We start from the raw sequence: 14,226 nt of genomic DNA, 5'->3' as shown, positions 1-14,226 counted from the left end.
ACTACTGTAGAGGGAGTCGTGCTCATTTAGTAGGTTTGTTTGCAGATAAAAGCGTGACAGCCTCATCCTGTAATCATAGGAGGTTGCCAATATCATCCCATAAGAATGAACCTTCAGGGACTGAGTAGGGTGAGTGATTCAGCAGAATTCTGCCTTGGGGAAGGATAATGAGAGTGATTCCCAAAAGGGATTCTCCTCCCCCTTCCTCCCCATAGTTTTGTTTCTTGTGAGCAGTACCACCAGCGGCAGGCACTGGGGGCCCGGAGCTGTCATTTCACTTTGTTCACCAGAAGCTGTCCTCATATGTTTTGCGTCATAGCTTTTGAGATTAAGAACAGCCACATACCACCGGCATGCAGTGAAAATATAAGACTGGAGAAGGCAGAAGAAAAAAGGGGTTGGGGTTTTGTTCTTGCCTTTATTTATTTTGCTTCTTGCATCTAAGAGCTGCTATAACCTCAGTGAAATTTCACAGGATAAAGAACGAGCGGTGTGTTCTACGAGGGAGCAAACAGGGAGAAACTAGAGAAGCTGAAGAAATTTGCTGAGTGTCCAAATGGCTGAAGCAGAAAAATGAGTTAGCCTATATAAATCCTCTTCTAAAAACATGATGAGCCTGCAGAGAGGCAACAAATATTTGCAGTCATGGTCTTTACCTAATGAGGTCTTACTTAAAATATTCTTGGCATTTTTGTGTTTGGTTAGCTCATTTTAAAACACAAACTTTCTTTAAGAACCCTAAATCTTCTTTACAGTGTGCAACTTCAAAAGAAGTTAAATTTAAAATTTAATCATGATTTCAAATAAAAAAAAAAAAAAAGGAATTAGAAGAAATATACAAAGTGCCTCCTTAAAAATACCACTCTTTTTTCTTCTTAATTGGAAAATAATTATTAGGCTGGGAGTTCTTTTCTCCAAGGAAGCAAGAAAGATGTTATGAATTACAATTTTAGGTCTTATCTATGTGAATAATTTCTGCCTGTTGTTTTCAGGAAGAGATTCTTATTCTTTATACTGAAATATTGCACTACCATCAGAGGTGAGGTATCCAAACCAAAGTAATAAGTATGTCTATAACCATGTATGACAATTCTTGATTTCATAACAAGCGAGACTGGAAGAAACTCTTTACAGCAAGGGTAAAAAAAGCGTGCTGTTTTGGACTTGGTCTTTAAGTACGTTTCAGCTAGTTGTCAACAGGTTTTCTGGAGGGTCTGTGTGCAGTCAGCAGATGTAGCTTTGTAGGAACCAACTTTGCCCCACTTCACACACAGGTTAGAGTGGTCATAGCTGTGGAAAGAACCAAAAAGCACCATGCATCTTCTCCACTGAAGTCACTTGCCAATTTCAATAAGCGTAAGATAAGCAGGCACAAAAAGAAATCTCTTCCCCATACCTCCTCTACTCTCCAACCCCCAGGCCGTCTGCCAAGAAATACCAATCTCCTCTGATCTTCTTTCCAGTGCCCTTTAACTTCTTCCACCTTTGTGCACGTGTCAGCCACCCTCAGGGCTCTTCACTGAGAGGTCTTGTGGAGAATTAAAATATTTCCTTCAGATTGTTTTCTTATACTCGGATGTCTTCTCTCCGCATAGGCTCCAGCCTTGCTGTGCCAGGAACCCCATGGTAACAGTGGGTTCAGTCCTCGCACGCTGTAATACAGGAGAGTATTTTAGTATCTCCTACGGAAGCAATGGAGAGTTTAATCACTATTTCTCCTGTCTTTAGTAATCACGCCTATTCAGTACAAAGCAGATACAACATTTCTCAAGCGTGAAATACTTGTGGCTTGCAATTCACCAACCCTCTTCTTGGTGCAGGATAATGATCTCTGCGGTCCTGGGCCTGAAGCCTTCAGCAGACTGTAATGGTGTGCTCAGGTAGCTGTTCCCAGGGAAGAGCAGTTGTTTAGTTCGTTCTCTAGCCAAAACCATAATTCTGACAATACACAGTGTCACTTTTAATACAAACACATGGACACAACTGGGCAACGTTCGGGCTGTTTGTAAAACACTAATTTGTTTTTCTGTCTAAAGAAGTTATCCTAGCACAAATGTTTGTGCTTGTTTGTGTGTGTGTGTGTGTTTTGTTTGTTGTTATTGTCGTTGTTGTTTTCCAAAAAGGAAATAACACAAAGGAAGACAGGATGTAGCAGCCAAGTTGCCCACCCATTTGCTGAAACAACCCCAGGCCTGCTCCATGGAGCCCACACGACACCACACCACCAGAGCCTAGACAGGGAAGTACAGCATTCAGCTGGGCCAAGATGTGCCCTGAGCACTGGCCAGGACCGTGCTGGCGAATTCTCTGCATGCTCCAAAGTTTACCTCTTTACAGATAGTAATTTTATTAACATCTGTCATTAACATCTGTCAACTTTTCATTCGGTCATTAATTTTCATTAAACATTCACAGCTAAATATGTGTCTGGCTGATTTCAGCCAGGTGACTACAGCTAGAATTTTCAAAATTGAAACCCAAATCTTGCAGTGAGGAATCATTTAAAAAAATATATTGAAAAACAAGCTCATTATCTGACCTGAGAAAGGTTGAAGGACACCCATAATAGACTCCAATTATAATCGTTAATGTTAATATTGATGTTAAGATGAATATGCAGCAAAAGGGAGAACAGGCAGCCTCTCCATGCAGCATGCTATTAAAGACACATTTATCTTTTGGTGTTCTGTAGTAAATACTCTGATAATGTTTTTGCTATTTATTCTGCCCTCCCACTCTATGCACTTTTCTCTTTGGCAGGCCCTTGCACATGGCCCTAGCTATTTTCTCATCATTATCCTGTTATGAAGCATGAAAGCGCAGTTGATCTTGGTGTTGAAAACACAGCCAGACAGCTCAGTAAAGGAAGATCCACTTTAAAATAATTTAAAGAGATTTATGGACTCACATCTGTGATCTCTGTGTTCCAGGGACTCGTGCTATGACCTCTCCAGTCACCAAAGCCCTTCTCGGTGCACTTGCAGATTACACGCTCCTTTTGGAGGGAGGGGTTCAGGATGCTTTCCATGTACTGTAAGAAAAATCTGTCTTGGGATTTCTGTGAATTTCAGAGACGAGAGGATGTGGCACAGAAAAATAAAGTGTGAACATTGCTGTCTCCTTGAAAGCAATATTAACCTTAATACTTACACCCTGAAATAAAGCTGGTTACACCCATAGAAAAAATGCAGCCATGAGCAGAGCTTGAAGCATATGTTCAGTGTGCACCTGAGTTGAAAACTCTCCTGGCAAAGCCAAATTTGTGTTCTGGTTGCTGTTGTATCAGCTGATATCATAGGCCCAGTGTGAATATCATAGGCGTTGAAGTAAATTCTAAACATCTGCCCAAATTCATCCATTTCCATTCAGCTCAATACTTCTCAGCACAAGTCATCCTCTGCTGTCACTGCCTTACTGAGCCACCACACAGCCACACACAAAACTTCACTCTCTGCCATAGCATTTGCATCCAAGTTCCCACAGATCTCTGGTGTCACTGAGGAGCAGTGAAGGGTCCTGCAGGATTTTGTTTTTCATTGTTCTGGTTTGTTTGAAATGAAACAAAGATACACCATGCTTTGTAGCAGAAGGAGCCTCACGTGTCCTTTTAAAGTAATGGCAAAGTAAATGCAGTAAATACTATCGAAGTCCACTTTCATAATATTTACAAACCTGTTGATCCAGACAGCAAAGGGACAACTCCTCTATATCAGAAAACAGAAGAGACTTTCTTGCACAGTTCCCGAGTAAACAAATATTTTTCCAAGGACAGGGTCCTGCACTTACAGGCAACTCCTGGCTCATTACCTGCCACATCCAAGAGGTAAGCAGAAGGCTACAGGGACTCTCCATACTAATCATGTCCCGTATTACATTGATCCTGATTACATTGATCCTTGATTACATTGATCCTGTAAACAGGCAAGTCTTCAGTTTGCAGGTCAGAAGGGTGCCCTCATGGCAAATCAAGTCACACCTGCTTTGTCTTCCTTCACCAAGACATAAGCTCCATGCTTTGTGTATGGCAACATGCTGTTGTTTCCTGCTCATTTTGTTTAAATCAGCCTGTTATTTTTTTGTCCTGTGCAGTCATTCTCAAGATGGGCATGACCTCAGTCTTCCATTATTTAATGACTTTCCCTTTGTGGGACGACATACAGCTCTTCCACGTTGCTCATCACTTTTGGAAAAGGACCAACTTCAAGAGCTCCTTGACTGGATGAGGAGGGGAAAAAGGAAGAAAGGGCCTTCAATTGTACTTTTAGGGACTGAATTGTAGTCTTGCTTTCTTCAGGCTGGAGAAACTCCAAATAATTTCTGCCGGCACAAATCATGATGCCTGAATGTCATGCTATTGCAAATGCAAACAGTGGCACAGTAAATTACTTAACCTTTGCCTGAGGCGTAGTTTCTTAGACAGTGACGTGTTACTCTCTCCAAAGGAGCTGCAGAGCTGTTAGGAGGATTCCATTTTTTTTTCAGGTGAAACAGGATGCACTGAAATGACTGCAATAACCTTAGATTTTTCCATTTCTGCTTATCACCAGTGAAGTATCGTTGCGCACCTGTAGTTGGACAAGTTTTTCTTGGGGGTTGTGGGCAGAAAGCTTTAGTGTATGTTCCCAGTGAGACAATTGTTAAAAAACAGTCTGAAAGCATAATTTTGACTTCTGTGTGTAAAGCTTATTTTCCTGTCAGACTTGGAGGGTGAGTGAGCAAAGCAGTTGGATGAGGTTGACTGCAAGACCAGCAGATGAAACCTGCCTTTTTGGGCAAGTCTGGGCAGACAACCAGGTCTACAGCTGAAAGTAGGCCATTGCCTAGAGCAGAAGAAAGGGCCTGGCCCTGCTGCCTGCTTTATTTGAGACCTAGAAAGCCAGAGAGGCAGCTGTGGCCAAGGGAGGCTTTGGAGCACGTGGCTGGGCTGGGATCACACTCAGCAGCAGCAGTCATCTCTCCCAAATCTTCCGTTGACCTCATGGTAGCTGCCTGACCTCTCAGCTCTCCACCCAAACACTGCTCCCTCCTTCCCTTCTCTTCTTTCCCTCTGGCAGGAACAGCCTGTGCTGCCACAGCCTCGCAGCTTTATTCGGTTGTGCTGAGTCCAGGCTTGGTGACTTTCAAGATTTTACCCCTCAACACAGGGCTCCCAAGCCCCTACCCTGTACCCCTCGTGCAGCCCTGACACACTCCTACAGCCCCTGCTCCTGCTGGAGCCTGGATCAGAGGTCTGGCTTGAGCATAAACAAAAATGCAGAAGAAACAGTTGTCTTTTTTAACACTTCAGCTTCTTGCTGCTGCCAATTGCACAGTCCCATGAGCAGTTATGTCTGAGGGATGATGCAGAAGCCCATCAAGCTACCAGTACTGCTGAAGGGAGCATTGAACAAGCAGGGCCCATGGCTGGACAAGTAGTGGCAGTGTGCAAGCCACTGTGGACACCAATGCCCACATCACCTCTGCATCCAGAGGATGCCTCTGAGCCTCCCACGTGCTGCACAAGCACAGTGCAGGCTCTGCCTCTAAAACCACAGCACAATGTTCCTGTGGCCATCAAAAGGAAGCACTTTAGAACAGGAGCTGATGAGGACAGAGGGGCCTCCCTGTGGTCTGGAGAGTGGTAGGACCCAACGCAGACTGCCTGGCACAGGCAGGTAACCCAGTCCAGGTGCCTGAAGAAGACTACAGCACGAGTGGATTTCAATAACCATTGCTTTCTCTGCTCAGCACATGATTCACCTCATGATTAATGGCCTGCAACACATCACTTGTCTAAAAGCAGAATTTCTGAACTAGTGTTTAAATGTATGTTGATATTTTGTACCTGTATGGGTTAGTTTGAAAAATTTCTTACTAGTGTGGTGATGCCTGATGCAGGATGCAAGGGAGCAACTGTCTCACTGTTGGAAGCTCCCCCTCACACCAAAGAGCTTAACACGTTTTTAAAAGGATTTAGACATTACTGACTTGTATGGCATTCTGAGTGTACTAAAACTGGGCACATGAGGAAAAAAGGCCTCTTGGGAAGCTACTGTTGTGCTTGCTCCTTGCGCTTGCAACGTCTTCTGAAGCAGCTGGCACTGGCCAGGGCAGAAGATGCAGTGTCGGATGAGACCACGGGCTCATTCCTGTTTATTCAAGACAAAACCTGGAAAATGGGCAGAAATTTCTGCTAAGGTGCTCCAGGTGTAGGCAGGTACCACAGGACAAGGAGAGGCGGCCCTTTGGGGACAATTTGGGTGAGCCATTGGGCCACGCACGGCACCAGCCCTCGAGGCCACCTGGGACGGCACCACCACACGGCCCCAGACCCGTCCCCTCCGGGGCCGCCATCTCAGGGGGTGCCGGCCCGAGGGGAAGGGGGCAACGGGCGGCGGCAGAGGCGGGGACCCCGCTCATGGCGGCCGGGCGCCATGTGGGGCCGGCGGCCGCCCCCTGCGCCTCGGCTCCGCGCCGCCCCGCTCCGCCCGGGCCGGGGGAGCGAGGGGAGCGCTGGGGGCCGGCAGGCGAGCGGGGCCGACCGGCCACGGCCCGGCGGGGGTGGAGGGGAGCGGCGGCGGGGCCGGAGGGGCGCGGAGCCACCGCGGAGGGGCGGCAACGGGGTGGAGAAGGGGGGATTTGCGTCAGTGAGGGAGCTGCGGGCGGGCGGGCGGAGGGACGGCCGGCCGGACAGACGGCCGGAGGGAGCCGGCGGAGAGGCAGCGGCCGGCCCATGGAGCTGCTGAGCCCCTGCCCCGCGGCGCCCTCGGGCTGGGCGCTGCCGCTGCTGCTCGCCCTGGGCGCCGGGCTCAGCCACGCCACCCCGCACCTGCGGTACTCCCGGCCGGGCTCCCGCAGCAAGTGAGTACCGCGGAGCCCCCGGGGGCGAGGCGAGGCGAGCTGGGGCGAGCCGGGACGGGGCGTGCGGGATGGGCCCCCCTCGTCGCCTCCGCCCCGGGCTGATGCCGCTTGTCTCTCCCCCCCAGGAACTGGTGCGCCTACATAGTGAACAGGAACGTGAGCTGCTCGGTGCTGGACGGGACGGAGAGCTACGTCCAGGCCCAGTACAAGTGCGCCTGGAACGAGTTTCCCTGCCGGCCGACCCCGGTGTAAGTAAGCCGAGGAGGCGACCCTGGGAGGGGAAGCGCTTGGTGGCCCGAAGCCCTCCCAGGCGAGAGCCCTGTGGGCCCCGTGGGAGAGCGGTGGCTGCGCTCCAGGGGCTTGCTGCACCCCAAAACGGGCCGGACGGCGCGTACCGCTCTCTGGTCCCTGGTCCACAGGCACACGCCCCGAACAAAGCGCTCGCTTTTATTGCAAACATAAGGCTGCCGGAGCTAATTAGAGCCAGATTGAGTACGCTGAGGCGTACGGTGCGTTTGCTGTGCGCAGACCAAGGGGTGGGGAGCTGCGCTGGCACACCGTCCCGCAGCCCCACACCGCTGCCACGGGCGGCCCGAGCGCCAGCACCTGCTGGGAGCACACCAGTGCCCCCTGCCCTGGGCTTGGCAGGGTGAGCATTGCTCACAGCAGGTCTCCTGGGTGCCCCACGACTAGATCAGTGGCTAACAGAAAGGGAGAGGCAGGAGCACGACCCAACGCGTTCACCATTTCTGTCTCCTTATCAGTTGTACTGTACGGGGAACAGGCAATGCAGAGATTCCTGCACGGCATGGTGTGAAGTGTGATTTAAGCTTCATGTGACTGAGAGCAACTGCAGGGAGGGGGAATGGGCTGAAGTTGCGCCAGGGGAGGTTTAGGTTGGATATTAGGAAGAACTTCTTTACTGAAAGGGTTGTTAGGCATTGGAATGGGCTGCCCAGGGAAGTGGTTGAGTCACCACCCCTGGAGGTCTTTAAAAAACGTTTAGATTTAGAGCTTAGTGATATGGTTTAGTGGAGGACTTGTTAGTGTTAGGTCAGAGGTTGGACTTGGTGATCTTCGAGGTCTCTTCCAACCTAGATGATTCTGTGATTCTGTGAAGCCCACAGGGTGACCGGCACATTGTGCTGTATGTAGCAAGGCTGTGTGATCTTGCAGGTAGAGCAGCAGTCGGGACAGCTGCATCACGCTCACCCACTGGCTCATCCCCTTTCCTCAGTTTCCCTACCTGAAAAACAGTAATAGTTGCACTTTTTATTGGAAAGCTGTACGGGATAAGCTTTCTGAAACTCTCTCACCTCCGGAAGTCAGGGGTTGGACTCCCACAGATATCGGTGGGATTAGGCTTACGCTTGGACTGACCTGATGGTGAGGACAAATAAGTAGTTTTTATTTCGACATGGAAAAGTGAGGAGGCAGCTGGTACTGCTGTGTCCTGGGTGCTTCTGAAATGGGCTGCGTACACTGATGGCGCTGCCTCCTAGGGGCCTGTGTTGGCTTTTGAATGCACTGGTTTTAGTTTGGTTTGAAAAAATAGCTTTTCTGTACTGGGATATATGAACACCGGAATTGGAGGCAAATAACAAAGGCAGCAGGCAGCTGAGCAACTCAGTCTTGTGTAATTTCCCTCATTTCTCTCTGGAGAATTGAATTGTCCGCCTTGGATTTCTGATTGAGGTTTTGCACTTTATGATGGGGTGTACCCTCTGTTGTACAGAGTCTCAGTAGTAGAGCTGTGGAGGAGTGAGGAGGGGTTGAAACTGAACTCCATGAACACATACATCAACAGGAATAGAGGTAAGGAATTTCTGAGGTGGTAAATTAGGGTTTTCTTGGACTATCTGCTAGTAGATAATGAAGAAAGTGCAAAGGCATTGCTTCTAGCTTAGGAAATTCCTGAACCAAGGACTGGTTGAGCTGGTGGAAACCTTGGCAGCAATCAGAAGGGGAAGCCCTGCTTTAGTGGGGAACTGGACTGGATGACCTCCAGAAGTCACAGCCCTTCCAAATTATGCTGTGGTTCTGTGAAATGGCATTGTCTGTCCTTCAGCTTTTCCTACACATCTGGAGCTGACTGTTGTCAGAGATAGAATGTGGGGCTGAACAGACATTTGGGCTCGCCTGCTGTGGCCAACCTCATGGGGTTTTTTGTTCTTTGAGAACGGAATTAGATACTTATCATAAGCCTTTGTTTCCTGAATTTGCTTTTTTTTTGGTGAATATAAGTGTTGCTTTATTCATAACCTGAGTGGAAACTGCTAAATAATTCCTCATTCTTAACACAAAATATTTTAAGTACCTATTACAGCAACAGCTGATGAACACTGAAAGCATCTGGAATATCCTTTAAGCAGGTCATATCAAACTCTTGAAGTTTTATTCTGTTCTAAACTTTTTTTTATAGACAATGACTTATTTTTTCTGTCTGCTGCTAGTATGCACGTTTTCTTAGGAGCGGTGTAAGAAGGGAATTAATCAGAAGCGTTGGAAATACATGGCTCAAATCGTGCAAACCCCTGTGCACAGAACGCACTTTTCACATGAAAAGTGTTGCTTAATTCAGTAGGAGTAGTGGTCTGAATAACAAAATGTGTTTGTATACGTTTGCTAGCTCAGAGCCTAACGTTGACAAAAATAGGACAGGAAAGAGCTATAAAAGAAACAAAGAAAAGATTGTGAGGACTCTTCTGAAGTTATTCTCTTTTTCCTTTATACACTTAGATAGAGAAGTTAAAAATGAACTAAATAGTACATATTCATTGGGATAAACTACAGTCCCTGTGTAGTTTCCTTTTGATACCCTTGATTTATCTAAGGCCTCATTCTCTTACAGACAGTGGGTACAGTGAGATCCAAGTCAAAGAACTTGTTAACTGTATCATAGATTTATAGGTTTTATTAGTACTTGAGGGGTTTTTTTTGGGGCTCAGTCAGTGGATTTACTATTGATTTAAGTTAGTTTAAGACTCCTTCTACAGTGCACTCTTTAGGTGCAGTCTAGGTTCTGCACAGCGATTACTTAAATAGTTCTCTGCATTTAGGGCTCTGAGCATTTCACTGCCTTAAACATAGAGTGTACTCCTGAATTCCAAATGTTCTTCATGGACAAGTGTTAGGTATTGCAGATACGGATTCTAGTTACCACCATTTTTTTTCTTTGGTTGAAATAGAAAGCTCTGGTGATTAAACCTAAATCATATATGTACATGAACCCTTTATGTCTGCCCTTTAGGCCCATTCAAATATCATTTAAAATATTGTTAAAATTAAAAAATAAAAAATCCCACGCTGTTGGAATGACTGCAGATCTAGGAGTGTCAACTGTAATTTAAATTTGGTTACAGGGTTGATTTCCTAAAATGTTATGTTGAAATTGAGGAAATTATTACACTTCATTGTTCTATAGGTGTTTGGGCTCAATAATGATTTCCTCACTGAACAGTTAGTGAAGGCTTTGGCTGATTAAAGTGTCAAGGATAAATGTGAGTTAAAAGTGTGGCCGCTTAAGAGATACGAAGAGAAGGAGGAAAAAGAAAAAGCAGACGTCCCCTTTGAAGTACGTGCCCTTTGAAGTTTGGGGGGCTCCTGATTTATTTTACTTAAAACTGTGGCTGGTAAAGGAGAGAGAAACTTTGTTATTAATGGGTGGTAGGAATGAAGGGTACTTATACAAAAATGTTAGTGTCGTTACTCACTAAAAAGAACTCCTATGTTTTGAAATTTAGCATCGTTTCTTAAATTAGTGACCCCTTCCCACTTCTTCTGTTAGGAATTTTCTTTCCTAGCTTTCTTCTGAATAGTTTAGAAACTTAACTGGCTTAATAGCATTATCTGTTTCTAAAAGCCAAATGTGTTTTCTTCTTGGCTAGGTCCTGCAAACTCTTGAGGGTTGCTGAATCTATTGGACATCCTCTGGTCAGTGTAGCTGCTTCAGGGTAGGATGTTGTTACAGGGTGTTACTCTACCATTTTTGTTTTGTTTTATTTATTTATCTATTTATTTTTCCCTTTTGTGGTGTAGAGTACATTGGGACACTTCTATCTTAGATGCCCCAATTTATGGCCCAGCATTTTAGGGTAAATCTGCTTTCACTAGCAGAGTTTAATTAATAATAAGCCTGTGAACTGAAGCAGGGGAATGTTTTCTGTTTTTCCATCATTACCACAGAACTGGCAAACAGGACTTCCCAGTCCCATGGAGGGAGAGGTAGTAAATCAAATAGAAAAATTTACACTGGGAGGAACCTCTGGAGGTCATGTAATCACCCTGCAGCCCCCAGCTCACAGCAGAGTTGGCTTCAAAGTTAGGTCAGGTTGCTCAGGGAATTAAAGAAAGGATGTTTATCAGATCCCCTAATCCAGATAACAGTCCTCATTAATTCTGCTCATGTGTAAAGATATGCTTGTGATCAAGAGTATAATAAGTCAGGTCGCCTGTCTTTAGCTTGTGGGGAGCCGATTTCATGATTTAGTGTGAGCATCTTATCTCAACGCTAATGATTAACGTTCAAGAAGCAAACCAATTACTTCACCAGGTTGCACATACTTAGAAAACAGTCAAGAAAGTTACAAATGCGTCAAAAGCTAAACTAGCAAGCCTCTCCAGATCTCTCATTGAGCAATATTTTCCAACTTTCTTGTATTAAAGGACCATAAATAAGCCTGCTCCCAATCCAAAGCACAGTTTCAAAGCTCAGTCATTGCCAAGAAGAAGATTTAAGGCAAAAAGGCTGAAGTAACTTTACAGACTGTTACTGCTGGTTTTCTGTAATCGTAAATGTCGGGATAGATGGCTATACTTACTAGCAATGCACAGCTTTTAATAGGCAGTATACAACGCTTATAAATAAAAATATTTTGAGTAAAAGTGGAAATTTTATTACTGGGAAACAGCATGTCAGACTTCAGTTCAAATTCGCGTGGCCGTATCGATTTATTGTTTTCTGGCAACCTCAGAGCGTCCTGGGTGGAGCACACCAGAACTAGTCTAGGAACATGTAGTAAAGCCACATGTAGTTTTCAGCCCTTGAACAGCCTCAGTGTTGTTTTCCCTGAGCATACTCAGCTGATGGAAGTTGAGTGCACAGACCAGAGTCAGAGTGCTCAGCATCAGGCAGGATCAAACCTAAGACACACAGGTCAGTACAGGATCAGAGGCTATGCTTGCCTCTGGCTTCTAGCAAAGCATACCTCATAAGAAAAACTTTCAGGATGCACAAGGAGTTGAAGGGAAAGTGAGGGCTATTTCATGTTTCCCCTTGAAATATCTAGAAAACCCTTTAAAGATTTTTTTCCCCTACTTAGGTATTTCGTATGAAGCAGAATTTCTTTGTACAGGCTCCAGCTAGCTGACTGCATAGGGAGTTTAGCCTAAGGGATTGTGCATTGAAAACAGTAAGGAAACTTAAACACTTCAGAGCATACTCGAGTTTCCTGGAGTGCTTGTTTGGTAATCTTTGAGGGCCTGCTGGGCGTGGTAAACTTTCCTGGCCATCTCCCTGAGCTAGCAATTGTGCGTCTCTGCCTCCACACGCTGAATGCAACAGTGTCTTTCTTCTCTGTGAATCAGACAGGGAATTTTAATTTTCATACATCATTCATAGTTTGTTGCAATAATTCAGAAATCACAAACTGTTCCTCAGTTTGCATTAATACAAATAATTACACTTTTCATGTTTTTCTGGGTTGAGATGTGTATGACCTGGAGGTCTGGGGCCTCTTCTGTTAAGCACCAAACCATTGCCAAAATAACAGATTGTTAATTTTTGGGAACTGCTGACCTGTTGAAGGCCTATTTTGTCGTAATTCACCTCCAAAAAACAAGGAACATTCTGTGCCGCTAGAAAGTGAGCTGTTCCAGTTTTACACATTGCAGATTCTTACTCCCTTCCTCCTGTAGTCCTAAGGACATCTGACCTCTTTTTTTGCATTCACATCTCATCTTTCCTCTCCCCTCTGATTCACTTTGACCTGGTGTCTTGAAAAGTATCAGGTCTCAAAACAATGCTGTGTTCTATTCTGAAAGTTGGGTTCCAGCTAATCCCACTGGTTAGCTCTTGGATTCATAAAAGTATTGGTTATCTGCTCGGTCTATTCTATTTGGGTATGTTTTCAAATGATCTCTTAGGAGTTGCTTTTTCTTAGAAATAAGCTTATTTTGTGGGTTGGGGAAGCAGGAGAGACACGACTGGAGCTCTGTTTCTCAGGCAGCTTTATCAGAAGCAGTACTTCGCATCCTCGCTGGACCTTTCCACTGGTGTAAGGGGAGAAATTCGGTCCCTACTTGAGGGAGAAGCAGGTGAGGATGTTGTAAACGTGTAAGCTGATGCTAAGTCCCTTTCTGTTCCATCCCTCTTTGACTACATCACAGTGCTACTCTACTTTTTTTTTTTTCTGAATCTCTTGGAAGGACTGTCTTTTCAAGGTTCTAATATCCTATTTTATTTAGTGTTTTTACTAGCTTATTTTTGGTCTGTCAGCATGTGGTTGACTGACGTATGTTTATCTTGCAACGAAATGGAAGGAAGCAACCATGTAAGAGTTACAAGACTGTAAATCCCAAGAACAAAGCTCTGCTTTGAGTGTTGCCACAGACTGTGGCTGTAAGCTACTTAACTGCATCCTATATCTTGGTTTCTCTGTTCATAAGAAATGGATGCCTGCCTAGCTTTAAGGGGTAATAATTCAATAACATTAGGATTATAAAACCTAAACCTGAAACTTACTTTTTGGGCATTCCCCACTGGAGTTCAGTGGTCAGCTTTTGAAAAATAAAATCGTTGGTGATTGAGATATATATCAATCTCTCTCTGCCTCTATGTGTATGGATATACATGTATATATGGATATATGTGTATGGATATGTCCTTATATATCCATACAAATACACCACTGGGAAACTAAACCATTAATACGAGGCATGGGGACGTGCTTCAGAGAATGCAATCCCTTAGTTGTTTCTTCACTTTCTCTCCTCTCTCTGTTTAATTATACATCTAGGGAAAAAAAAAGTTTTATTTTGAGTCTCATTTTTTTTGATAGAAAAGGTCCTAACTGAGATGACTGACATCAAAATGCACTGCATAGGTAATGAATGATGGCACGTATGGAGATTTTGAATGGAACTACAAATGAAACCCTGTGTCTGAGAAGCATTTTTGCCTTCCACCAGTTCCTGTGATCTTCTGCCTTACTTATTTAAAAAAAAAAAAAAAGCATACCTCAGTAAAATTCAGCCAGATTCTCTTGGATGCATTGAACTAATGTTCAGCATTAAAGAGAACCATCTGAGAGGTTAGGTTGTAGAGAGCTGATTTTGGCAGCATGATTCTCTGCTCCTTCCTTGTTACCAACAGATCAGGGGATGGAG

General features: G+C 45.1%; 1 protein-coding gene and 2 long non-coding RNA genes across 4 annotated transcripts in view; 2 read left to right on the top strand and 1 right to left on the bottom strand.

The window, feature by feature from the left end:
* The first annotated feature begins 10 nt into the window (after positions 1-10).
* LOC121066521 lies at positions 11-4,395 on the top strand. Of its 2 annotated transcripts, none has more exons than XR_005817813.1 (2): positions 11-397; positions 4,090-4,395. It is a non-coding gene; the product is annotated as an uncharacterized LOC121066521 (long non-coding RNA). The 2 variants fall into 2 exon arrangements; XR_005817814.1 differs by lacking the exon at positions 4,090-4,395 and adding an exon at positions 476-804.
* LOC121066520 lies at positions 944-4,159 on the bottom strand. The gene is made up of 3 exons (XR_005817812.1): positions 3,808-4,159; positions 2,909-3,031; positions 944-1,652 (listed from the first exon to the last, which is right to left on the bottom strand). It is a non-coding gene; the product is annotated as an uncharacterized LOC121066520 (long non-coding RNA).
* Positions 4,396-6,576: 2,181 nt separating the features above from the next.
* The window catches only part of EMILIN2 (elastin microfibril interfacer 2), a 40,379-nt gene continuing 32,729 nt past the window's right edge, over positions 6,577-14,226 (top strand). The window contains exons 1-2 of the mRNA XM_040550130.1: positions 6,577-6,840; positions 6,966-7,088. Coding sequence (XP_040406064.1) covers positions 6,713-6,840; positions 6,966-7,088 — 251 coding nt within the window. The 5' untranslated portion in view covers positions 6,577-6,712. The remainder of the gene's footprint in view (positions 6,841-6,965; positions 7,089-14,226) is intronic.

This window comes from Cygnus olor, chromosome 2 (assembly GCF_009769625.2).
Source record: "Cygnus olor isolate bCygOlo1 chromosome 2, bCygOlo1.pri.v2, whole genome shotgun sequence".
NCBI lineage: Eukaryota > Metazoa > Chordata > Aves > Anseriformes > Anatidae > Cygnus > Cygnus olor.
Note: the sequence above shows the minus strand (reverse complement) of the source record. Positions and strands in the feature narration are given on the sequence as shown.